This window comes from Coregonus lavaretus (genome assembly GCF_964263955.1).
Source record: "Coregonus lavaretus genome assembly, chromosome: 36".
NCBI lineage: Eukaryota > Metazoa > Chordata > Actinopteri > Salmoniformes > Salmonidae > Coregonus > Coregonus lavaretus.
Genome location: NC_140023.1, coordinates 11,396,143 through 11,422,559, shown reverse-complemented (window position 1 = coordinate 11,422,559; position 26,417 = coordinate 11,396,143). Strand labels below are relative to the sequence as shown.

At 41.7% G+C, this 26,417-nt stretch overlaps 1 protein-coding gene across 1 annotated transcript; it reads left to right on the top strand.

Annotated features, from left to right (window-relative positions):
* Positions 1–7,563: 7,563 nt before the first annotated feature.
* Positions 7,564–26,135, top strand: LOC311110851 (multiple inositol polyphosphate phosphatase 1-like). The gene is made up of 5 exons (XM_084153444.1): positions 7,564–8,451; positions 10,718–10,912; positions 16,433–16,530; positions 20,435–20,565; positions 24,720–26,135. Exons 1-5 carry the CDS (start codon positions 7,869–7,871, stop codon positions 25,096–25,098), a joined length of 1,386 nt encoding a protein of 461 aa, XP_084009570.1. The 5' UTR covers positions 7,564–7,868; the 3' UTR covers positions 25,099–26,135.
* Positions 26,136–26,417: the final 282 nt, after the last annotated feature.

Here is a 26,417-nt window from a genome sequence, read left to right as displayed (position 1 = left end):
TGTGAGCCATGACCAGCCTTTTAAAGCACTTCATGGCTACAGACGTCAGTACTACGTAGTCATTTAGACAGGTTATCTTAGTGTCCTTGGTCACGGGGACTATGGTGGTCTGCTTGAAACATGTTCGTATTACAGACTCAGTCAGGGACATGTTGAAAATGTCGGTGAAGACACGTGCTCTCGATGCGACGTGATTGGAGTGAAGCCATATCCAAACTGGCTTTGGTGCGCCAAGACCATTCACAGTTGAGCTCACTCAGTTTAGCTAAACGCTGATTGGCTCTTATTTTCTTATTTTTTTAATCAATGGAAGCCAAATGATCGCTGGCTTCCCTTGCATTCAATGCTACGGGCGGCAACAATGTCATACTCTTTTGGACCAGACAGCATTAGATAGATGGCCTACAGGTCCAGAGACAGAGGGGCGCTGTTTCGCTCGCTCAGATGCCTTCTCTGTTAAGATACATTCAGCCTCTTACGAATTGAAGGAAAATTCTAAAACACAGAGAGACGAAAGATAAAATATTTTTTTTGTTTTTTTGTTGGTCAATTTTATTGGGAAGCCTGGCTTTCCTTGGCATCCCTGAATACACGCCACTGCTGTGATCTCTGCTTCTTTCTTGGAGCAAAGACATTTAGGCACCGAGGAGAAAATGCAATAACTTTAAAGAAATGGGAAAGATTTTCTTAGCAACATTTCCAGATGACATCAGTTTGTCTGGTTGTAAGCAAATAGAAAGCTGTGTAAACGACCTAATGTGTTTCTGATAAGATTTCAGTTCGGCTTGGATGCATATTTTATGTAGCCTAGTTGAAATACTATCAGCTTTTATATACTGAATATGCCGATATATACTGAACAAAAATATAAACGCAACATGTAAAGTGTTGGTCCCATGTTTCATGAGCTGAAATAAAAGATCACAAAATCTTTCCATACGCACAAAAACCTTATTTCTCTCATTTTGTGCACACATTTGTTTACATCCCTATTAGTGCACAGTTCTCCTTTGCCAAGATAATCCACCCACCTGACAGGTATGGCATATCAAGAAGCTCATTAAACAGCATGATCATTACACAGGTGCACTTTGTGCATGGGACAATAAAAGGCCACTCTAAAATGTCATTTTAGAGAATTTGGCAGTACATCCAACCGGCCTCACAACCGCAAAACATGTGTAACCACGCCAGCCCAGGAACTCCACATCCGGCTTCTTCACCTGCGGGATCGTCTGAGACCAGCCACCCGGACAGCTGATGAAACTGCGGAGTATTTCTGTCTGTAGTAAAGCCCTTTTGTGGGGAAAAAATAATTCTGATTGGCTGGGCCTGGATCCCCAGTGGGTGGGCCTATGCCCTCCCAGCCCCACCCATGGCTGCGCCCCTACCCAGTCATGTGAAATCCATAGATTAGGGTCTAATGAATTTATTTCAATTGACTGATTTCCTAATTTGAACTGTAACTCAGTAAAATCATTGAAATTGTTGCGTTGATATTTTTGTTCAGTATAGATATCACCTCTACAGATGGTATCTAACTGCACATTCGCATTCTCTCAAGATGCTGAAAGAAGGAAATTATATTTCTCCACTCCTGTTCCTGAGTCAAAATGTAGCCTACATATGGTGTATAATTTTACTGCAAGAAATGCTTAATTCTGCAGGAGTTAATATTAAGGCTATGTGAGAGGTTATATACCTACAGTCAGTGTCCAGATTTCAGTTTCCATTTAAACCATCTGAACAGTATGCTACAGTTCCCTTGACATGCCCAGGCCTATTTGAAGTCCCTGTTTTGTGACTGTCGAATTTGTATAGCGCCTCACAATCAACACACATAATAACACCATCCTCTTTTACAACTTCACGCACATACAGTTATAGGCCCTAAAGCTAAAGCTTACGCACTAATGCCAGCTAGCCTAAAATAATGAAAGACAAACCTAAATGTAGCCTATAAATATAAATTGCAAAATGATAAATCCATAAATGTAAGGTATTATTTTCTCTTTATTCAACCCCACCACCTACCCGCCCTTCATCCACACAATATTTAACGACCCTAAACCCGCCGGCTATGCGTTCTATGGAAAATAATGAATGACATGGAAGTAAAATAATGCATCTCCGGTGGAAGGTCAGTTCCACTCTGCTAGCGCGTTGTGGAACACACCTTCCACCGGAGATGCATTATTTTCCAGAGAACACATAGAGACCCGAGTTGATTATCCATTTTATACCATTATAATTTAACAGATTTGAAACTAGAAATGTGTTAATTTGCCAGTAGAAATGTGTTCAACATCCACTAAAGTAGCTAGCAAGTTTACTAGATAGCTACAGTAGTTGCCGTGGTAACCTAACAGACTTGCTAATTTAGCTAACCAAACCATCAGTCCTAGCTTGCTAATATGAAAATAAAATTCAACAATACCAATACTGTTTTCAATTCGACTTTTGCTTTCAAAAGCAGCTACAACAAAACATGTAAAAATTAACTATACCGTGCAAATATACTGTGCGTTATAGGGAAATAATGCACGCTCTAGAATACCCTTCAAGCCACTCAGAAAGGAGTATTCAACAATGCCATGACATAAAGCCGATTTATAAACTGGATGGTTCAAGCCTTGAATGCTGATTGGCTGAAAGCTGTGGTATATCAGACCATATACCATGGGTATGACAAAATATTTATTATTACTGCTCTAATTACGTTGGTAACCAGTTTATAATAGCAATAAGGCTCCTCTGGGGTTTGTGATATATGGCCAATATACCACGGCTAAGGGCTGTACCTTAAGAACAGCCCTTAGCCGTGGTATATTGGCCATATACCACACCACCTTATTGCTTAAATAACCTTCATATCGAAGTAAACTTGGAGTCACGCGATGATATGTTGTGTGGGCCTCCCACTACGACTAGGGAAACCATGCAGTTTATTAGGCTACATATTAAATAAATAATGATGAACTTCACAGGGTGGTGAAAGTGCATGTGATGAGCTGGATGCTCCTTTGCAATAAATATTGAGGGTCTTATTCTGGTGACATGATAATGGATGCTTGGCTGCCATTTGACCCCCGACCCCCCCAAAAAATATTGCTCTTATAATAATAATCTCATAATGTACGTAGCCTACCCCCACTGTATCTGCGAGTTGTTGGCTAGAGCACACGTGCCAAGACCAGAGTGGGCACATTTGATATATAACGCAACAGTTTTTGTGACAAAACCATCAGTAGAGTTGAACATGCGATGGAAACCCATTTAACTTGTATTTTTCATTCAATAGATGGGAATTTAACCGCAAATGTTGTTTTTATGTGCACTACGTCATCACGCACAGACTTTTATCCGCAATAAGTTAGTTTGATGGAAACACATTTCTGGTGTGAAAATACACATTATTTCATGCAGAGTTTAGAATATTTGCATGAAAATCTGTCACAAATTGGATGGAAACCTAGCTAATGAGGGACTTTTATTTTGAAGGCGAAACTAAAATTCTGGGTAAAGGCAAATTAATCAATATGTGCACTTTTGGAAGTCCAACCAGCAATGAACACTGGGTTATCTGTCATCAGAAAAAGTAAAATGATCCTACATTTTCTGCTCGAGATTGATATGTGGGTTAATTTTGATTCGTAAAAAATAGCCTGACTCATTTTATCACAATAGTTTACATTTTTAAAGATAATCTCAAAGATGCTCTACAATAAAACTTTCTTAGTGCCCAACAAGCTTTCTCTGCCCTTAACCTTGTTCTGAACACCTCCAAAACAAAGGTAATGTGGTTCGGTAAGAAGAATGCCCCTCTCCCCACCGGTGTGATTACCACCTCAGGGTTTAGAGCTTGAGGTAGTCACCTCATACAATACTTGGGAGTATGGCTAGACGGTACACTGTCCTTCTCTCAGCACATCCAAGCTGCAGGCTAAGGTTAAATCTAGACTTGGTTTCCTCTATCGTAATCGCTCCTCTTTCACCTCAGCTGCCAAACAAACCCTGATTCAGATGACCATCCTGCCCAGACTAAATCATGGACACTCTTACTGACACTTGTGGCTGCTTCGCGTGATGTATTGTTGTCTCTACCTTCTTGCCCTTTGTGTTGTTGCCTGTGCCCAATAATGTCTGTACCATGTTTTGTGCTGCTACCATGTTGTGCTGCTGCCATGTTGTGTTGCTACCTTGTTGTTGTCATGTGTTGCTACCATGCTGTGTTGTCATGTGTTGCTGCCATGCTGTGTCTTAGGTGTCTCTTTATGTAGTGTTGTGGTGTCTCTCTTGTCGTGATCTGTGTTTTGTCCTATATATATATATATTTTTTTATCCCAGCCCCCGTCCCCGCAGGAGGCTTTTTGCCTTTTGGTAGGCCGTTATTGTAAATAAGAATTAGTTCTTAACTGACTTGCCTAGTTAAATAAAGAATATAATAATAATAATAATAATAATAATAATAATAATAATAATAATAATATATAAAAAAATATATATAAATACAATATAACAAATGTAGGGTTCTGGCAGTGGCAGGTCTTGACATGGCGATGGTCTTCTTCCACAGCCGATATGGTGGTTGTTCCCCTGGCCAGATCTTACAACGCCTGGATAGGTATTTTACGTATATCAGCTGACCACATCATATGTTATAGCAATCTGGTGCCCGACGGCACAGTCGATGACTTGGCACGCAACCATTGGTTGATGCATGGAACGTCTGAGCAGGGGAACACAACACACGTGTTGAGGCAGTTCAGAAAGGCAGTAGCGGAGGGAGCGTCGACAGTACAGGGAGGGAGAAGCGTCAGTCGTTAATGCAACATTAATGCAATTAAGGTTGCCAAAATGAGTTGGCTCTGATGTCTAACAACCATGGTTAGACTAACAATATGATGCCCAAAATGCACTGGAATGGGCTGTTTCTATTACTTGATTGGCTTTCTGTTACTTGATTGAAGTCGAGTGTGTTGTACTCTCAAAACTGTCAACACTCCATACCCAACTGTGTGCCTGTGAGATTGGTGACAGACCATTAGCTGGGTCATCTAAGGGGCATTTGCAACAGGGGCATGTGCAATGCGTGTTTCACTCCAAAGTCTCCCGAGTGCTGCTACTACTACATGTCTTGCAACATACTGTATGGCTGAATCCCAAATCACCCAATTCAACTCTGCCCTCCATTTGCACGTTCACCCGCGCCACCGTCATATGCACAAGTGTCACAAAGCTGAGGGAGTGAAAATGTGAGGGTTTAGGGGTTAATTAGACCCTCTAATAGCCACTTTGACCAAGGCTGCAGGCTCCAGAGCAAAGTGCTATCCCAACACGCACTGCAATATGTTTAGAGTTTGCGCAATTTCATACAAAATCATTGAGAGGTATGCTTAATTATATGATGTGCGTTTGTTTGTGACTGATTTCGAGACTTAACTAATTAAATGTTTAACTGTTACTGAGGTTTACATCTTGTAAAACAACGAGGGGATTTGTTTAACTGAATTTCATGCTGGTTTTATTATTTAAATGTGAACATGAATTGCATCATTCAAGTCACCAGTGTGTCCCGAAGTTGATGGGTTTATTGATCCCCTCGCCACTCTATGGAAGTCTCCATCGGTTGTCACTAGGGCCTTTTCTCGTTTGGGCAAGTCTGTCCTCTGCCCTCTCTCCTCTCTCCTCTCTCCTCCGTGACCCAGAAACGATAAGTGCTCAAGTGGTCGATAGCCTCCTTTTGGCGAGGAAGCACAAATGTAACCTACCTGAGTCTTTTGCGGAAGAGTTTTGAAATCTGCCACACCCCCTTTGAATCAGCTATTGTTTTCTCGAAGGAGAAAAGCATGCAAACATTTAAAAACGATATGCTACTTTCATCTATAAAATGTCTTGCACAACTAGCTAAATTTGTTTTTAATACTTTATAAATGTATTTTGGGATTCCACCCTGTAAACGTAATTTGCATGATGATGCGCGATTGGAGGAGTCTCATTTCATACGAGCACATTTTCGTCCATTTTCCCTCTCCTCGATTACCTTTGACCTTTTTCAAAAGGAGGCCTCAGAGAACGGAGGAGAGAGGATGCAGGAGTTGAACAAATCCAATTGAGAAAAGGCCTAGATGGTATACAGCTACGGGCGGAAGTTACTTTTCGTAGCAGGTTAGGACAGCGCATATAAGCCTGGGATATCAACCACTCAAAGTTGGCCTTAGTGGGAGTGACCATAGAATTCTATGGGAGTGACCTATTGAGTAAAGTATTTGTCGTCATTTAATTTTTGCGAATCACATGACTGAGGCGTGGCTCTGTGCTTGTGTTGTGCTAGCATGCGGGGAGGGTTAGCGGGAAGGTGTTGTGGGAGATGATTGGTTGGTAGATTAAGGCAATGCATACAGTATGCGCCGGGACTATTGGCTAAAGACGGCCAAGTTTGAGGCGTTGGTCCACCAGACACTTCGCACATTTGGGCAGAAGTATCTGGGAACGAGATTAACCCTAACCTGTTTCCTAACCTTAACCTAATTCTCCTTACCTGCTACATTGAATTATCCTAACCTGCTGCGTAAATTCTCCTAACTTGCTACATAAAGTCACTTCCATCCGTAGCTGTATACCATCTAGTCAAAACCTTCCCCCAACCTTCAGAGTTTCGTCAGCAATACTTGATAACTAAGGGCCCGCTGAACGAGTTGGAAGGGGCGAGGGGCTGGTTTGGGATTCACTGTATGTATGTCATCACAGATTCTATTTACATTTGGACTATGTTGGTCACACCCATAGAGAATGATAGAGGCCTCTAGTGGCCAAAAGGCCGTATTAGCATTGGCCGAGCGATTGAAGGCTTCCACCATTTTAACGTTGTCAACTGGGTGGGACTTCCAACTTAATTGGCTGATCCCTCCTAGTGACCCTGTTGGAGTCATGTCCACCTTGGTCATCAGGAGGGATCAGACAATAGTGAAGAAGAGAATGTACTACTTTAAAATGGAGAAAGCATCAATGGCGCTGCCCATGCTGTCACAGACGCTATAATGGCACAGTTACCACTGTACGACACACCATACAGTGGTCGCGTTCCCCTGCTCAGACGTTGCATGCATCAACCAATGGTTGTGTGGCACGTCATCGACTGTCATCGACTGACAGATTGCTATAACATATGATGTGGTTAGCTGATACTTAAAATACCTATCATGCATCAGCAACGCCTGGGCAGAGGTACATGCCCAGAATTTTTACTAATTAAAATATTAATCATGCCCATACAAACTGTGCCATTGATAAAAGATCATGCAGATACAACTGAAATTGTGTTGGTAAAGTTAGATTTTCCAATACTTTTGTATACTTTTTAGCCAGTAGTTCTGAAAGTAGCACTCATGAGCCAAAAGTGGTCCATGAAAATTGTGTACCAGGTCACATATGTGCTCCACGTCATTGCACTCCCTCTCTCGCTGCTGTGTCCACTGAGCCCGCCCTGCAACCTCATTGGATAGCGCTGGACAGGCCTCTTGCTAGCCATCACTGAAATGCAAGGGTTGAAGCTCATAGGCTAGAACTAAAATTGCTAGGGAGCTGGCCCATGTGGGGGGGAAATGTAGGGTAAATGGCGCTGCACAGCTTCAAGAAAACAGTCGCTTTGATACTAGAGATTTCGTGGTTAATTGATAGTTTGAATGACTGAAATCCTTAAGTATACATATTTTAAGTTTTCAGTACAGTAGTCAATGGACCTAAAAACTCCGGGAAAGATACCAATAGGCCTGCTGATTAATATTTAACAACAACACTGGAATGGTAATGAACGTCGAGTTGAGTGCAGGAATTTTCTGATACGTTTTGAGGGAAATAAAGCAAATATGCTGCTTACCATTCCGTTGAAAGTTATTATTGCGCATTTCTTCTTTAGTTACATCTCGTGTTGTTCATTATGGGGAGATGTCCTGACTACTCCAGATATTCCAGCGATTGCCAAATATTTCACCACAAAAGGTAGATATGAGGAAGTGAACCCTTACCTCATAGATGACATACTGGCTGTAAACAAATCTCTTGTGAAGTCCCCATTTGCAGAATGTCGCGAAATTCATCTGACCGCTATCATACGGCACGGCTCAAGGTACCCGACGACGAAAAACATCAAGAAGATGCGAGAATTTCACAATCTTGTTGTACAGAAGGCCTCTGGAGAGGAGAGCTGGTTGCGTGAAATTAGGCAGTGGAAGATGTGGTACACTGATGAGATGGATGGCCGTCTCGTTCAGAAGGGAGTCCTCGACCACAGGAATTTGGCGGTCAGGTTGTCAAAGTTATTCCCATCATTGATATCTAAGGAGAAACTACAAGATGGTCACATCAAGTTCATGACCAGTTCTAAACACAGGTGTGTGAACAGCACCCTTTCTTTCCAGAGAGGACTGGCAAAACTATGGGATATTGAAGGTAGATATAATCCTACTCGACGTCTGTATAATAGCATCGTGTCAAAGTGCAAGTATGATGCATATAACTCTTGATTTATTTTTTGCAACTGTCACTAATTTGCAAGACATAAGGCCAATATATACTAAGTAGGTCAATGTTAGCTAGGTCCTAGCTGAGGAACGCTCAACTCCGTTCTTATATCGAGGCGGGGTTGAAGATCGAGAACTGGTCAATTTGCTAGCAACAGAGAGGAAGAGAGTGGCCCAAGTCGGCGGAAAATCTGTCTCCCTCCAGCAAGTGGCGTTTTTTCGTTTCGCCCACCAAGGGAGTTTTTGTATGGAGGTCAAATTTGGTCAACAAAAAAACAAATGACTTATTTGTGTGAGGTTTATTTGATCGAATAAAAGTGTCGTGCTTAAGTTGTTAAGCGTGTACTGATAAGGACACGTGACATCCCGGCAACTTTATGCACTTTATAGCAGAGTTGTCTCGAGATTGCTATGCATATTCATGGTATGAGGCTAGTAGCATAGCATCTCTCTCCATTGAATGGTGGCGGTTGAAATCAACAACCCTCATTGAATATTTAAAAAAGATTACAATAATGAGATGTATCCACCAATCCAAAGAAAGGATAGGCGGGAGCTAGAGAGCCCGCCGTGCCGCTTTGTGGACTCCCATTGTTAGGGTAGAGAGACGTAATCTTGACAGTATATCCATAATCTTTGCCAGCAACAACATCAATCGATACAAATGGTGCTTTCAAGACAACTGCGAACTCGGAAAAAAAAACGAGGTCAGATCATGACGTCTATGGTCTTCGGGTAGGGAAGTCAGAGTTCTAGAAAGATGCCCGACTTTCCGACTTGGAATTACGAGTTGGATGACTGTTCAAAAATAGTTGTCTTGAACGGATTGAATTCGGAAGTTGGATATTTCCGAGTTCCCAGTTGTTGTTTTGAACGTGGCATCCGCGTGAATCTCAGTGTATGTAGTACCTCAAGGCCGCTATGTCTACAGTTGAGCAACACAAATTAGGAACAAGTCAGTGGTTGTATTCAATAAAAGTTTTCATTAAAAGTATGAATTTCAGCACCCCACAGAAGGACCACAGTTGTACAGTTAAGCGTTTTCAGAATTGAAATTTTTACAAGTATTTTTTTATTTAACCTTGTCACTGATGGTGACTCAATGTTGTTGGTAGTAAATCGCGTGACCAGTTATCAATACTAGAGAGAACAGAGTTTAGCTTTCCTCAGCTAGGCTGGTCCCAGATCTGTTTGTGCTTTTGCTTACTCCATTTGTCATTGGCAAGCTAAACAATTGACCTTTCGCTAAGCTCCGAGGTTACTGTTGCATCCTCGGACAACATGTTTATTTGTGATTTTTTTGTGTGTGTCATTTAGCAGAGGCTCTTATCCAGAGCGACTTACAGGAGCAATTAGGGTTAAGTGCCTTGCTCATGGGCACATCGACAGATTTTTTCACCTAGTCGGCTCGGGGATTAGAACCAGCGACCTTTCAGTTATTGGCACACCGCTCTTAACCACTAAGCTACCTGCCGCCCTATTCATCATGTTCCCGGGAAGCCCAATTCCCCTTTCTAACCACTGGCGAAATCCCCTCACAATGATTTGAAACTGTGTTTTTAATACACAATGAATATTGATAAAGTCACCGTGTCCTAGAGAGATTTACACGGTTATCAAAACGTCACGCCAGGGTAAGCCTACACGAAACACAGGCTTTATTTTAAGCGTTTCTAAAATCCCCTATGGGAAAAATTTAATGGTGGAAAAACGATTGGAACCATTTCCCTGTTTGACCGCTAGGTTTTATGGGTATTATGACTCATACTGTGGTACTCAATTGGAGCGCTGTGATTGGTTGCCCAAAATTCTGGGGCGGGGCTTAGCGAAGGGTCATATTATTTAGCATGACAATTCCATTAGGAGTTGCCAGGAAAGCAGAAACAGCACCCACGTTAGGTAAATGTAATACCGATATGACATTGCCATAATATGATATGCATGTCATAAGTGTACATTTTGCATGATATTGCATTGGCCTGCAGTCTTTTGGAAATGAAATGATTAACAATTCATCATGTCTTACTGTATAACAGGCAGGGTTATAATACTATCAATAACACACAAAAAAAACTTCTGAACTTGTCACTAGTTTTTAATTGGGGCTTTTCATTCACCTTAATATTATTATAATTTTCAAAACTTTGAAGATCTCCCTTTTGAATGACCAGTGTCTTCTATGTTTGATTCTAAAGATGAAGAGATTGACTATGAGGTGAACGACGCACTGATGAGGTTCTTTGACCACTGCACCAGGTTTGTGGAGACCGTCGACAAGAACCAGTCAGCCATGGCTGAGCTGGACAAGTTCAAGTCCAGTGCAGAGATGAGGAGGGTGCAGGAGAAGATAGCAGACCGGCTCCTGGTCCCCTACAGCCACATTACATCAGGTCTCCATCTCTAGCCGATCTGTCTCTATCTGTGTGTGTGCATACATTTGTGTGTGAGTTGTCACAGGACGTTGGGAAACGCGACAGCATTAGTAAAAAGTGTCTATTCTACAGTGGCTAGTACATATTTTATAGCTATTCTATTATTACTGAGAGGGCTATCCTCATGATGTCGCTCATGTTCTCTATACAATGAACGGATCTGCTTCAGATCTGCTTGATTGCAAAAACAATTACAGGATATTTAGACACTACATTTTACATTTACATTTTAGTCATTTAGCAGACGCTCTTATCCAGAGCGACTTACAGGAGCAATTAGGGTTAAGTGCGTTGCTCAAGGGCACATCGACAGATTTTTCACCTAGTCGGCTCGGGGATTAGAACCAGCGACCTTTCGGTTACTGGCACAACGCTCTTAACCACTAAGCTACCTGCCGCCCCAATTCTGATAAAACCATTCAGTTAAACACTAGATGGGGCTGTTTTCTCACTAACAGTACAAAACAGTTAAACACTCCCCTATACAATTCCCTCAACTGAATGGTTTTATCAGAATGTCATCAATGAGCAGCTGAGAAGTGAGGACATTGAAATAAGAATAACTGTATGTTTATTTTATTTGAAAAGTAAAACAAAGTGGAAAATATGTTGTTAATGCTAAGCCATACAGGACTTTTATGTTGTTTTATATCAAAGTACAGACATGGTCACTGGTCTGTAATAATTATTTACATTTTGACATGGAATGGCGGCAGATAGCCCAGAGGTTAAGAGTGTTGGGCAAGTAACCAAAAGGTCGCTGGTTCGAATCCCCAGGCCGACAAGGTGAAAAATCTGTCTGTGCCCTTGAACAAGGCACTTAAAGGTCCAATGGAGCTGTTTTTATCTCAATATCAAATCATTTCTGGGTAACAATTAAGTACCTTACTGTGATTGTATTTAGAGCCAGAGCGATATGTTTTATGTGGTCCAATATGATTCCTATATTTGGGGGGGGGGGGTCAAAACGTACCGATACTGATATATCTACCGATATACTGTTTTACAGTGGGGAAATGAAAGTGTAATTTTTCCACACTGAATTCTCATACATTGTCATCCAAAAGAGCAATTGTCCAATAACTATGCTTCAAATATTGATTTCATACATTGTGACAATAATGGCACATCATGACAATGGCCGCAAGTGTTCAGATACAGTGCCTTCAGAAAGTATTCATACCCCTTGACTTATTCCACATTTTGTTGTGTTACAGCCTGAATTCAAAATTGATTAAATTAAATAAAACATCTCACCAATCTACACACAATACCTCACAATGACAAAGCGAAAACATGTTTTTAGACTTTTTGCTAATTTATTGAAAATAAAATACAGAAATATCTCATTTACATAAGTATTCACACCCCTGAGTCAATACTTTGTAGACGCACCTTTGGCAGCGATTACAGCTGTTAGTCTTTCTGGGTAAGTCTCTAAGAGCTTTGCAAACCTGGATTGTACAATATTTGCACATTATTCATTTAAAAATTCTTCAAGCTCTGTCAAATTGGTTGTTGATGAATGTTAGAAACCAATTTTCAGGTCTTGCCATAGATTTCCATGTAGATTTAAGTCAAAACTGTAACTCGGCCACTCGGGAACATTCAGTGTCTTCTTGGTAAGCAATTCCAGGGTAGATTTGGCCTTGTGTTTTAGCTTATTGTCCTGCTGAAAGGTGAATTCATCTCCCAGTGTCTGGTGGAAAGCAGACTGAACCAGGTTTTCCTCTAGGATTTTGCCTGTGCTCAGCTCCATTCCATATTTTCTTTCTTTTTCTGACAACTCCCCAGTCCTTAACGATTACAAGCAAACCCATAACGTGATGCAGCCATCACCATCCTTGATCACTATCCTTGCTTTTTTTTTTTACCCATCTACCAATAGGTGCCCTTCTTTGCGAGGCATTGGAAAACCTCCCTGGTCTTTGTGGTTGAATCTGTGTTTGAAAATCGCTGTTCGACTGAGGGACCTTACAGATAATTGAATGTGTGGGGTACTGAGATGAGGTAGTCATTCAAAAATCATGTTCTACACTATTAGTCCATGCATCTTATTATGTGACTTGTTAAGTACATTTTTACTCTTGAACTTATTTAGGCTTGCCATTACAAAGGGGTTGAATACTTATTGACTGAAGACATTTCAGCTTTTCATGTTCAATTCATTTGTAAAACATTTCGAAAAACATTATTCCACTTTCACATTATATGGTATTGTGTGAAGGCCAGTGACACTAAAAGGCCGTTATCATAATTTTCACAGTATTATTCCAACCTCATAGTGTGGATATATATTTGAGCTGGGTGATATAGACAAAAATCCACATCGCGATAAATTGCCTGAACTGATGCGATAACAATAAATAGGACGATAAGTTAATAACATGAATGTGCACCACAGTTTAAAAACAAATATCCTTTAAACTACTACTAGTAGTTTGATGGTTGTAGCTATCAATTGTCCCATTAACAATCACCCATATTAGCAAACTTATTTCATTTCATACTTCACATTATCGTCATGAACGATGTCAGCAAAATGCCTGTGATATGTGGTCGGTGTCGATCATTTTCGGTTTATTGTCCCAGCTCTAAAATACACTACATGACCAAAAGTATGTGGACACCTGCTCGTCGAACCACTCATTCCAAAATACGGGCATTCATTTGGAGTTGGTCCCCCCTTTGCTGCTGTAACAGCCTCCACTCTTCTGGGAAGCTTTGCACTAGATGTTGGAACATTGCTACTGGGACTTGCTTTCATTCAGCCATGAGCATTAGTGAGGTCGGGCACTGATGTTGGGTGGTTAGGCCTAGCTCGCAGTCGGCATTCCAATTGAGGTCAGGGTTCTGTGCAGGCCAGTCAAGTTCTTCCACACCGATCTTGACAAACCATTTCTGTATGGACCTCGCTTTGTGCACAGGGGCATTGTCATGCTGAAACAGGAAAGGTCCTTCCCCAAACTGTTGCCACAAAGTTGGAAGCACAGAATCGTCTAGAATGTCATTGTATGCTGTAGCGTTAAGGTCTCCCTTCACTGGAACTAAGGGGCCTAGCTCAAACCATAAACAGTCTCAGATCATTATTCCTCCTCCACCAAACTTTACAGTTGGCACTATGCATTCGGGCAGGTAGTGTTCTCCTGGCATCCGCCAAACTCAGATTTGTCCGTTGGACTGCCAGATGGTGAAGTGTGATTCCTCATTCCAGAGAACGCGTTTCCACTGCTCCAATGGTGTTGAGCATTACATCACTCCAGCCGATGCTTGCCATTGGCGCATGGTGATCTTAGACTTGTGTGCTGCTGCTCGGCCATGGAAACCCATTTCATGAAGCTCCCAACAAACATTTTTTTTACGCACTTCAGCACTCGGCGGTCCCGTTCTGTGAGCTTGTGTGGCTGAAAAAGCTGAATCCACTAATTTGAAGGGGTATCCACATACTTTTGTATATGTATGTATGTATGTATACACTACCGGTCAAAAGTTTTAGAACACCTACTCATTCAAGGGTTTTTCTTTATTTTTACAATTTTCTACATTGTAGAATAATAGGAAAGACATCAAAACTATGAAATAACACATATGGAATCATGTAGTAAACAAAAGTGTTATAAAATATATTTTGATTTGTTTATTTGAGATTCTTGAAATAGCCACCCTTTGCTTTGATGACAGCTTTGCACACTCTTGGCATTCTCTCAACCAGCTTCACCTGGAATGCTTTTACAGCAGTCTTGAAGGAGTTCCCACATATGCTGAGCACTTGTTGGCTGCTTTTCCTTCACTCTGCCGTCCGACTCATCCCAAACCATCTCAATTGGGTTGAGGTTGGGGGATTGTGGAGGCCAGGTCATCTGATGCAGAACTCTATCACTCTACTTCTTGGTAAAATAGCCCTTACACAGCCTGGAGGTGTGTTGGGTCATTGTCCTGTTGAAAAACAAATGATCGTACCACTAAGCCCAAACCAGATGGGATGGTGTATCACTGCAGAATGCTGTGGTAGCCATGCTGGTTAAGTGTGCCTTGAATTCTAAATAAATCACAGTGTCACCTGCGAAGCACCCCCACACCATAACACCTCCTCCTCCATGCTTTACAGTGGGAAATACATATGCAGAGATCATCCGTTCACCCACACAGCGTCTCACAAAGACACGGCGGTTGGAACAAAAAAATCTCCCATTTGGACTCCAGACCAAAGGACAAATTTCCACCGGTCTAATGTCCATTGCTCATGTTTCTTGGCCCAAGCAAGTCTCTTCTTCTTATTGGTGGCTTTTGGTCGTGGATTCTTTGCAGCAATTCGACCATGAAGGCCAGATTCCCACAGTCTCCTCTGAACAGTTGATGTTGAGATGTGTCTGTTACTTGAACTCTGTGAAGCATTTATTTGGGCTGCAATTTCTGAGGCTGGTAACTCTAATGAACTTATCCTCTGCAGCAGAGGTAACTCTGGGTCTTCCATTCCTGTGGCAGTCCTCATGAGAGCCAGTTTCATCATAGCGCTTGATGGTTTCTGCGACTGCACTTGAAGGAACTTTTTAAAGTTCTTGAAATGTTCCGTATTGACTGTTGTTTCTCTTTGCTTATTTGAGCTGTTTTTGCCATAATATTACATTTTACATTTACATCATTTAGCAACCACCCTTTTTTCATGGGGGGTGGGGGAAGAAGGATTACTTTATACTATTCCAGGTATTCCTTAAAGAGGTAGGGTTTCAAGTGTCTCCGGAAGGTGGTCAGTGACTCCGCTGTCCTGGCGTCGTGGGGGAGCTTGTTCCACCATTGGGGTGCCAGAGCAGCGAATAGCTTTGAATGGGCTGAGCGGGAACTGTGCTTCCGTAGAGGTAGGGGAGCTAGCAGGCCAGAGGTGGATGAACATAATATGGACTTGGTCTTTTACCAAATAGGGCTATCTTCTGTATACCCTCCCTACCTTGTCACAACACAACTGATTGGCTCAAACGCATTAAGACGGAAAGAAATTCCACATATTAACTTTTAAGAAGGCACACCTGTTAATTATAATGCATTCTAGGTGACTACCTCATGAAGCTGGTTGAGAGAATGCCAAGAGTGTGCAAAGCTGTCATCAAAGCAAAGGGTTGCTATTTGAAGAATCTCAAATATAAAATATATTTTGATTTGTTTAACACTTTTTTTTGCTTACTATATGATTCCATATGTGTTATTTCATAGTTTTGATGTTTTCACTATTATTCTACAATGTAGAACATTGTAAAAATAAAGAAAAACCCTTGAATGAGTAGGTGTTCTAAAACTTTTGACCGGTAGTGTGTGTGTGTTTATATAAATGTATGTATATATAACACATGAAAGTCCCATTTTTGACTGCACTGTGCCTTTATCCCAAATTGTGCCGTAAGTCGCTCTGGATAAGAGTGTCTGCTAAATGACTAAAATGTGATGGCTCCTGTGATCACTTTGCCATTACTTTCCCCCCTGTAGACATGGCTGAGGCTGCATTTCACCTGTGTGCTTACGAGTTGGCCATCAAAACCATCAACTCCCCCTGGTGTCAACTCTTTGATGAGGCGGATGCTCTGGTACGTCAACTGTATTCCCTGCAGTAGTAATAATTTTACATCATTGCGGAGTGTTGACCAGTTCAAGTGATAATAGAGCCATTGATTATTTATGGGGACATCTATTTTTTAAGCAGTGATCAAATATGTTGAAGTTCATTAATATTGGATGCATCTAGCCTTACTAGTGTCTAACTAGTAATCCATTGACCTTATTTTTTTATGTCATCAAGTGTTTTTGCTGATAGGACGTTCATCTAAAACGTGATGAATGTATTATTTACAATATCCTCACCTAATCTACAATATGAATAGATGTCTTGTATTCAGTCAATAAGCAGTTGGGCTATGTGGGTGTATCCTGTGTTCTAAGGTAAGCTGGCCCAGCTCTCAGGTGGCCTAACTGAAATCCTGCCACGACTCTACACAATGAGACATTGTCTGAGGGCATCACTCACCCAAGTATTCACACAAAGCCTACCCTACATTCCATGGTATACAGTCCATTCGGAAAGTATTCAGACCCCTTGACTTTTTCCACATTTTGTTACGTTACAAACTTATTTTAAAATTGATTAAATATGTTTTTTCTCATCAATCTACACACTACCCCATAATGACAAAGCGAAAACAGGTTTTTAGAAATGTGTGCAAATGTATTAAAAATAAAAAACATAACTACCTTATTTACATAAGTATTCATAAGACATACAGTACCAGTCAAAAGTTTGGACACACCTACTCATTCAAGGGTTTAGATTTATTTTTTTACTATTTTCTACATTGTAGCATAATAGTGAAGACATCAAAACTATGAAAAACACATAACACACAATAGATTTTAGATTCTTCAAAGTAGCCACCCTTTGCCTTGATGACAGCTTTGCACACTCTTGGCATTCACTCAATCAGCTTCATGAGGTAGTCACCTGGAATGCATTTCATTTAACAGGTGTGCCTTGTTAAAAGTTAATTTGTGAAATGTATTTCCTTCTTAATGCGTTAGAGCCAATCAGTTGTGTTCTGATAAGGTAGGGGTGGTATACAGAAGATAGCCCTATTCGGTAAAAGACCAAGTCCATATTATTGCAAGAACAGCTCAAATAAGCAAAGAGAAACGACAGTCAATCATTACTTTAAGACATGAAGGTCAGTCAATCCAGAAAATTTCAAGAACTTTTAAAGTTTCTTCAAATGCAGTCGCAAAAACCAAGCGCTATGATGAAACTGGCTCTCATGAGAACCGCCACAGGAAAGGAAGACCCAGAGTTACCTCTGCTGCAGAGGTTAAGTTCATTAGAGTTAACTGCACCTCAGATTGCAGCCCAAATAAATGCTTCACAGAGTTGAGGTAACAGACACATCAACATCAACTGTTCAGAGGAGACTGTGAATCAGGCCTTCAAGATCGAATTGCTGAAAAGAAACACACTACTAAAAAGGACACCAATAAGAAGAGACTTGCTTGGGCCAAGAAACACGAGCAATGGACATTAGACCGGTGGAAATCTGTCCTTTGGTCTGATGAGTCCAAATTTGAGATTTTTGGTTCCAACCGCCGTGTCTTTGTGAGACGCAGAGTAGGTGAATGGATGATCTCCGCATGTGTGGTTCCCACCGTGAAGCATGGAGGAAGTGTGATGGTACTTTGCTGGTGACACTGTCTGTGATTTATTTAGAATTCAAGGCACGATGATCCAGAGGAGGAATGGGAGAAGGTCATGTGGTCTGATGAGACAAAAATAGAGCTTTTTGGTCTAAACTCCACTCGCCGTGTTTGGAGGAAGAAGAAGGATGAGTACAACCCCAAGAACACCATCCCAATCGTGAAGCATTGAGGTGGAAACATCATTCTTTGGGGATGCTTTTCTGCAAAGGGGACAGGACGACTGCACCGTATTGAGGGGAGGATGGATGGGGCCATGTATCGCGAGATCTTGGCCAACAACCTCCTTCCCTCAGTAAGAGCATTGAAGATGGGTCGTGGCTGGGTCTTCCAGCATGACAACAACCCAAAACACACAGCCAGGGCAACTAAGGAGTGGCTCCGTAAGAAGCATCTCAAGGTCCTGGAGTGGCCTAGCCAGTCTCCAGACCTGAACCCAATAGAAAATCTTTGGAGGGAGCTGAAAGTCCGTATTGCCCAGCAACATCCCCGAAACCTGAAGGATCTAGAGAAGGTCTGTATGGAGGAGTGGGCCAAAATCCCTGCTACAGTGTGTGCTAACCTGGTCAAGACCTACAGGAAACGTATGATCTCTGTAATTGCAAACAAAGGTTTCTGTACCAAATATTAAGTTCTGATTGTCTGATGTATCAAATACTTATGCAATAAAATGCAAATGAATTACTTAAAAATCATACAATGTGATTTTCTGGATTTTTTAAGTGTACCTATGATAAAAATTACAGACCTCTACATGCTTTGTAAGTAGGAAAACCTGCAAAATCGGCAGTGTATCAAATACTTGTTCTCCCCAATGTACATAAGACCCTTTGCTATGAGTCTCGAAATTGAGCTTCGGTGCATCCTGTGGTAAATTTAATTGATTGGACATGATTTGGAAAGGCACACACCTGTCTATATAAGGTCCCACAGTTGACAGTGCATGTCAGAGCAAAAACCAAGCCATGAGGACGAAGCAATTGTCCGTAGAGCTCCGAAACAGGATTGTGTCGAGGCACAGATCTGGAGAAGGGTACCAAAAAATGTCTACAGCATTGAAGGTCCCCAAGAACACCGTGGCCTCCATCATTCTTAAATGGAAGAAGTTTGGAACCACCAAGCCTCTTCCTAGAGCTTGCCGCCCGGCCAAACTGAGCAATCGGGGGAGAAGGGCCTTGGTCAGGGAGGTGACCAAGAACCCGATGGTCACTCTAACAGAGCTCCAGAGTTCCTCTGTGGAGATGGGAGAACCTTCCAGAAGGACAACCATCTCTGCAGTAGAGTGGCCAGACAGAAGCCACTCCTCAGTAAAAGCCACATGTCAGCCTGTGTGGAGTTTGCCAAAATTCACCTAAGGACTCTCAGACCATGAGAAACAAGATTCTCTGGTCAGTTGAAACCAAGATTGAACTCTTTGGCCTGATTGCCAAGCATCACGTCTGGAGGAAACCTGGAACCGTCGCTACGGTGAAGCATGGTGGTGTTTTTCAGCGACTGGGAGACTAGTCGGGATCAAGGAAAAGATTAATGGAGCAAAGTACAGAGAGATCCTTGATGAAAATCTGCTCCTGAGCGCTCAGGACCTCAGACTGGGGCGACGGTTCACCTTCCAACAGGACAACGACCCTAAGCACACAGCCAAGACAACGCAGGAGTTGCTTCGAGACAAGTCTCTGAATGTCCTTGAGTGGCCTAGCCAGAGCCCGGACTTGAACCCGATCAAACATCTCTGGAGAGACCTGAAAATAGCTGTGCAGCGACACTCCCCATCCAACCTGACAGAGCTTGAGAGGATCTGCAGAGAAGAATGGGATAAACTTCCCAAATACAGGTGTGCCAAGCTTGTAGCATCATACCCAAGAAGACTCGAGGCTGTAATCACTGCCAAAAGTGCTTCAACAAAGTACTGAGTAAAGGGTCTTAATACTTATGTGAATGTGATATTTCCGGGGGGTTTTTGGTTGTAATAACTTTGCAATTATTTATAAAAAACAATTTTTGCTTTGTCATTATGGGGTATTGTGTTTAGATTGATTAGTGGGAAAAAAAACTATTGAATCCATTTTAGAATAAGTCTGTAACGTAACAAAATGTGGAAAAAGTCAAGGGGTCTGAATACTTTCTGAATGCACTGTACTTACACAGCAATTACCCCACTAACAGGTTATTGAATATGGAAACTATCTAATGTGGTATTCACACAAAGCCTACACCATTTAATTCCATGGTATACTTACACTGCACTTACCTCACAAACAGGTTCTGGAATATGCAAATGACCTGAAGCAGTTCTGGAAAAGAGGTTATGGTCATGACATCAACAGCAAGTCGAGCTGCATTCTCTTTCATGATGTATTCAGCCGTCTGGATAGAGCGGCCAATGAGATCAGGTGAGTGACTGGTTAGCCTCGTATCAGGCTTCATGTCAATCACCAGCATAGCAAACAGATTAAAAGTGGATGGCCTTTGGGTAAAAATGAAACTAATGTAAAAAAAAATAAATGTACAAAAATGTTAGGCTATATGTGTTTTAAAAGGACTGGACAATCCAAAATCAAAGTTTGTCAGACGTTTTTAAACCCCAAATGTTGTATAATGTCAACATGAATTCTTGTCCCACGCCATTGATTGTGTAGGTCCGTGCCTGTATCCCACAAGATTGGAAAAAAATAAGCACCGAATAAAATCAGAAAATTATAGCGCTTATCTTTTCCATTCATTCCATTCTGCTCAACAGATGTCTGGGATGTGGACCTATCTCAATATAATACCACTTTGCCTGGGGCTGCGGTAGCCTTGAGGTTGCCTTTGTGTTGTTGTGCCCTTGAGCAAGGCACTTATCCCCTAACCTGCTCCATGGATGCTGCTCTGTGGCTGACCCTGTGCTGCTTCCAGCCTCTTGTGAGTGTCTGGGTGGTGTCTGGGTTGTTGGGGGAAAAAACAAGACTGCGAAAAGAGACATGTATGTTTAACAATGGACCAAAAATTCTAGTTGTATTGTACTTGAGTTCTGAAACTTTGTTTTTGGAGTGAACTGTCCTTTTTAAGGGGTACTTACAAAACCAATTTAGGACTAAACAGTAATATTATACAAACAACCGCCCGGTACAGTATCTATTGCAAATGTTAGAAAATAACCTGTCAACGTGGCAATAGAATAGGACACATGAACCTTCATGTTTGCACCCTGTTTCCTGTTATACATCCTAGTTTAGCCAAGTCCTCGAACTGTCGCTGTCATATACATGATATTGAGAGGAGTTGGCCAAAGCGCATACATATGGGGGTAGGGTTATGGGCAATCCACATCCCACATTGTTCAATACCCATTATAGGGTTATAATGAACAATACAATTACCAATCCATAGCAGCTCATCACAGAAGTTTACAGACCTTTTTGTCTGGTCTGGATCCTGTTGTGTGAGGGTGTGTGTGTGTGTGCCTTGTGACAATTGTATTCTGTGGATCACGCACCACACCCACACGTCAATACACATTGCTGTTACAGAATTAATGTGTCTGTCATGCTGTGTTGCACGCACAGTGCGTGTAGCAGCACATCTGATCATAGAACTCATAAGAATATGAATCTGAGAATTTATTTGATTTTCTTTTTCAAATAAAGTGCATTGATGAACCTGCAGCATAATCTCATGGTTTCTTGTCAGTCAGTGGAACACTGTAGGGGAGAGTGGGGTAAATGGAGACATTTTTTTACATTCCGCCTCACTATGTGAAGGGAAATATAGTATTCTTTCTAACAGATATCTACATATTTTTCAGGATGTTGTGTATCCCTGAAAATAATAAAAAATGAATAAAAACATAACAGTTTGGAAAACAGTTTGTCCCAAAAAAAGTATTCTCTTGGCACAACTTACCCCGGGGGTATGGGGTAAATTTAGCATAGGGGCAGGGTAAGTTGAGCTACCTTGGGGTAAGTGGGTGCTGGTGTCCCGTGACAGTGGGTGATGGTGCTAGTAGGTCATAGAATGGGGGTGTGGTATATTGTATATCTTAAATGTATGTCTGCATTCAGATATACAGTGAGGGGAAAAAAGTATTTGATCCCCTGCTGATTATGTACGTTTGCCCACTGACAAAGAAATTATCAGTCTATAATTTTAATGGTAGGTTAATTTGAACAGTGTGAGACAGAATAACAACAAAAAAATCCAGAAAAACTTGTCAAAAATGTTATAAATTGATTAGCATTTTAATGAGGGAAATAAGTATTTGACCCCCTTTCAATCAGAAAGATTTCTGGCTCCCAGGTGTCTTTTATACAGGTAACGAGCTGAGATTAGAAGCACACTCTTAAAGGGAGTGCTCCTAATCTCAGTTTGTTACCTGTATAAAAGACACCTGTCCACAGAAGCAATCAATCAATCCGATTCCAAACTCTCCACCATGGCCAAGACCAAAGAGCTCTCCAAGGATGTCAGGGACAAGATTGTAGACCTACACAAGGCTGGAATGGGCTACAAGACCATCGCCAAGCAGCTTGGTGAGAAGGTGACAACAGTTGGTGCGATTATTCGCAAATGGAAGAAACACAAAAGAACTGTCAATCTCCCTCGGCCTGGGGCTCCATGCAAGATCTCACCTCGTGGAGTTGCAATGATCATAAGAACGGTTAGGAATCAACCCAGAACTACACAGGAGGGTCTTGTCAATGATCTCAAGACAGCTGGGACCACAGTCACCAAGAAAACAATTGGTAATACAATACGCCGTGAAGGACTGAAATCCTGCAGCGCCCGCAAGGTCCCCCTGCTCAAGAAAGCACATATACATGCCCGTCTGAAGTTTGCCAATGAACATCTGAATGATTCAGAGGAGAACTGGGTGAAAGTGTTGTGGTCAGATTAATCCAAAATGGAGCTCTTTGGCATCAACTCAACTCGCCGTGTTTGGAGGAGGAGGAATGCTGCCTATGACCCTAAGAACACCATCCCCACCATCAAACATGGAGGTGGAAACAGTATGCTTTGGAGGTGTTTTTCTGCTAAGGGAACAGGACAACTTCACCGCAACAAAGGGACGATGGACAGGGCCATGTACCGTCAAATCTTGGGTGAGAACCTCCTTCCCTCAGCCAGGGCATTGAAAATGGGTCGTGAATGGGTATTCCAGCATGACAATGACCCAAAACACACGGCCAAGGCAACAAAGGAGTCGCTCAAGAAGAAGCACATTAAGGTCCTGGAGTTGCCTAGCCAGTCTCCAGACCTTAATCCCATAGAAAATCTGTGGAGGGAGCTGAAGGTTCGAGTTGCCAAACGTCAGCCTCGAAACCTTTGACTTGGAGAAGATGTGTGCAAACCTGGTGGCCAACTACAAGAAACGTCTGACCTCTGTGATTGCCAACAAGGGTTTTGCCACCAAGTACTAAGTCATGTTTTGTAGAGGGGTCAAATACTTATTTCCCTCATTAAAATGCAAATCAATGTATAAAATTTTTGACATGGGTTTTTCTGGATTTTGTTGTTGTTATTCTGTCTCTCACTGTTCAAATAAACCTACCATTAAAATTATAGACTGATCATTTCTTTGTCAGTGGGCAAACTTACAAAATCAGCAGGGGATCAAATACTTTTTTCCCTCACTGTAGATCGCTGTTCAATATCACTTAAATCAAATCAAATCAAATGTTATTTGCCAAATGCGTCGAATACAACAGGTGTAGACCTTACAGTGAAATACTTACTTACAAGCCCTTAACCAACAATGCAGTTTTAAGAAAATAAAAAAAGTGTTAAGTAAAAAATAAAAATAGCACTTGTCTGGGGCAGGGATTTTGTTTCGATGTGCCTATTCGTAGGCAAGTTCTCTGCATTTGAGGTTACTAAGCCCATGAAACTGGTCTGTGAAATTCTTGATATTTTTAGCAAGCTCAGACTCCATGTCATCAGATAAGACCGTTTGTTTGTTTGTATACCCAGGGCACGATGTCTGCTCTGTAACAATACAGATTTTGTTCATATGCATGACACATTGCAAAAATACTATGCATATTATGCATAAAACTGACAATATAATCATCATTTCTATGGGGTATGGTGGCCAATGGCTCAACTCACCCTATAGCCATTGGCTCAACTTACCCCAAGGCAAACATTTGGACTACATAACCCACACAGCTACAAGGATGCGCTTTCGTGCTAGGTTTAATAAATTCATTTGACTTTCTGAAAATCAGTTTTTTGGACCTAACTTGCGGTTTCTTCCTTCAGACTCCATGAAATGATGACCACATTGGCAAAGGGGAAAAGCTTGCATTTAGTACAGGGCAACATACAGGGTCAACATGTTTTCTAAAACCATGCGGTCAATTCCTGCATTCCATACATAAATACAAACAGTACAAAACTGTTCTCAACTGACACCCCCTTGAGTATATGTAGACTAGTGTATGACAACTAGTGTTTGCAATTCAATGCCTCTGGTCAAGCAAGTTCTTGTTCACTTGCATACCACATTGTTCTGGCGCAAATAAATAATTACCCTCCTGAAGTATACATGTCCCATCCTGTCTCTCAGATCTGGCAGTAACGTCACAGAAGCAGCGACAATCCAGGTGGGTCACGCTGACACTCTCCTGCCTTTGCTGACCCTGCTGGGTTTCTTCAAGGACAGCGTGCCCCTGACCTCCAACAACTATGTCACCCAGGGCCAGCGTGCCTTCCGCACCAGTCGCATGATGCCCTACGCTGCCAACCTGGTCCTTGTGCTGTATGACTGCAGTGGAAACCTCCGTCTGCAGGCACTGCTCAACGAGCGGCCCCTGGCCTTCCCAGGCCTGGCCGCCACCCAGGGAGAGGAGGGAGCCCCGCTCTACCAGGATGTCAGAGACCACTACGGGGAACTGCTCCAGGGCTGCGACTTTGAGAAGGAGTGCCAACTGTTCCCATCCAAATGAGGGAGTCAACGCTATCAACAGGTGTCATTCATCAGTAAAGTGTGTCTCTGATATGTAATCAAATCAAAGTTTATTGTTCGCATACACAGATTTGCAAGTGTTATAACAGATGCAGCGAAATGCTTATGTTACTAGCTCCAACAGTGCAGTAGAATGTCTCATAAATACCCAAAATAATCAATATTTGATATGATATTATAGATATGTTTAGACCAATGTGGTGAGCTGCTGTGGTAGAGCTCCACTTTATTCCTATGGCTAGATAATTTTATTGAGAGTGAAATGTGTCTGTGCAAAGTGTATCCTATGCACAATGTTGGAATGGAATTATGATTCACTCTGTTCAAGGCCACGACATCAGTTTATTCAAATGTATGGTAGTATTAGAGACACGAAACAGATGAATCGGACCAAATGTACCAATTGAGATCCAGTGGAGGCTGCTGAGGGGAGGACGGCTCATAATAATGGCTGGAATGGAGTGCATGGAATGGCATTAAACACATGGAAACCATGTGTTTAATGTATTTGATACCATTCCACCAATTCCACTCCAGCCATTACCACGAGCCCGTCCTCCCCAATTAAGGTGCCACCAACCTCCTGTGTTGAGATCATTCCACCAAAAGTGCTCTGACTGGTGAGAGGCCTCCAGCCCGGGTATTGCATTTAATGTAAGCGTGCCGCTGCTACCACTACTGAAGTATTACTAGAATCCATCAAATCGAACGGGATACAGCTTATGACCAAAGATGACACAGTTACATAGTAGGTGATACACTGCCCCTCTCCAGAAACACCTATCCTCCATGTACTTGTGTAGACCTGTGAAAAATGCATAGGTGTAGTCATTATTTTTATGAAGTGGTGATACTACCATGTTTCGTATTGTGGGGGTATAGGCCAGAAGTGTTTTTTCTGGACAGGGACTATGTAGCTTAGATAATGGCCTGCTACTAGACGTTACAGAAGTTAGGCCTACACATTTTTCTAATACTGTATAACTTGATTATTATTAAAGTATAATTTGAACTACACAGGCTAGTTTGTTATTTTGTTAACTTTTGAATTGGAAGTGTGAATGGTGACTTGTGAATGGTTGTCCTTTTCTTTGCAATGTAGGAAAATGAATGCCAAATTATTTACATTTAAATTTATTAAAATGTATTTCATTTTCAGTCAGACATCAGGGGCGAAGTTTTACCATTGTGTGATTGTTCTTTAGTTGGTTTGCACTCAATTTTATAAAAACACTGCATAAGAATAGTCTGGTTGACTTCTATTTTTGCAATTTAACCCTATGTAAATTCACCGGTTCC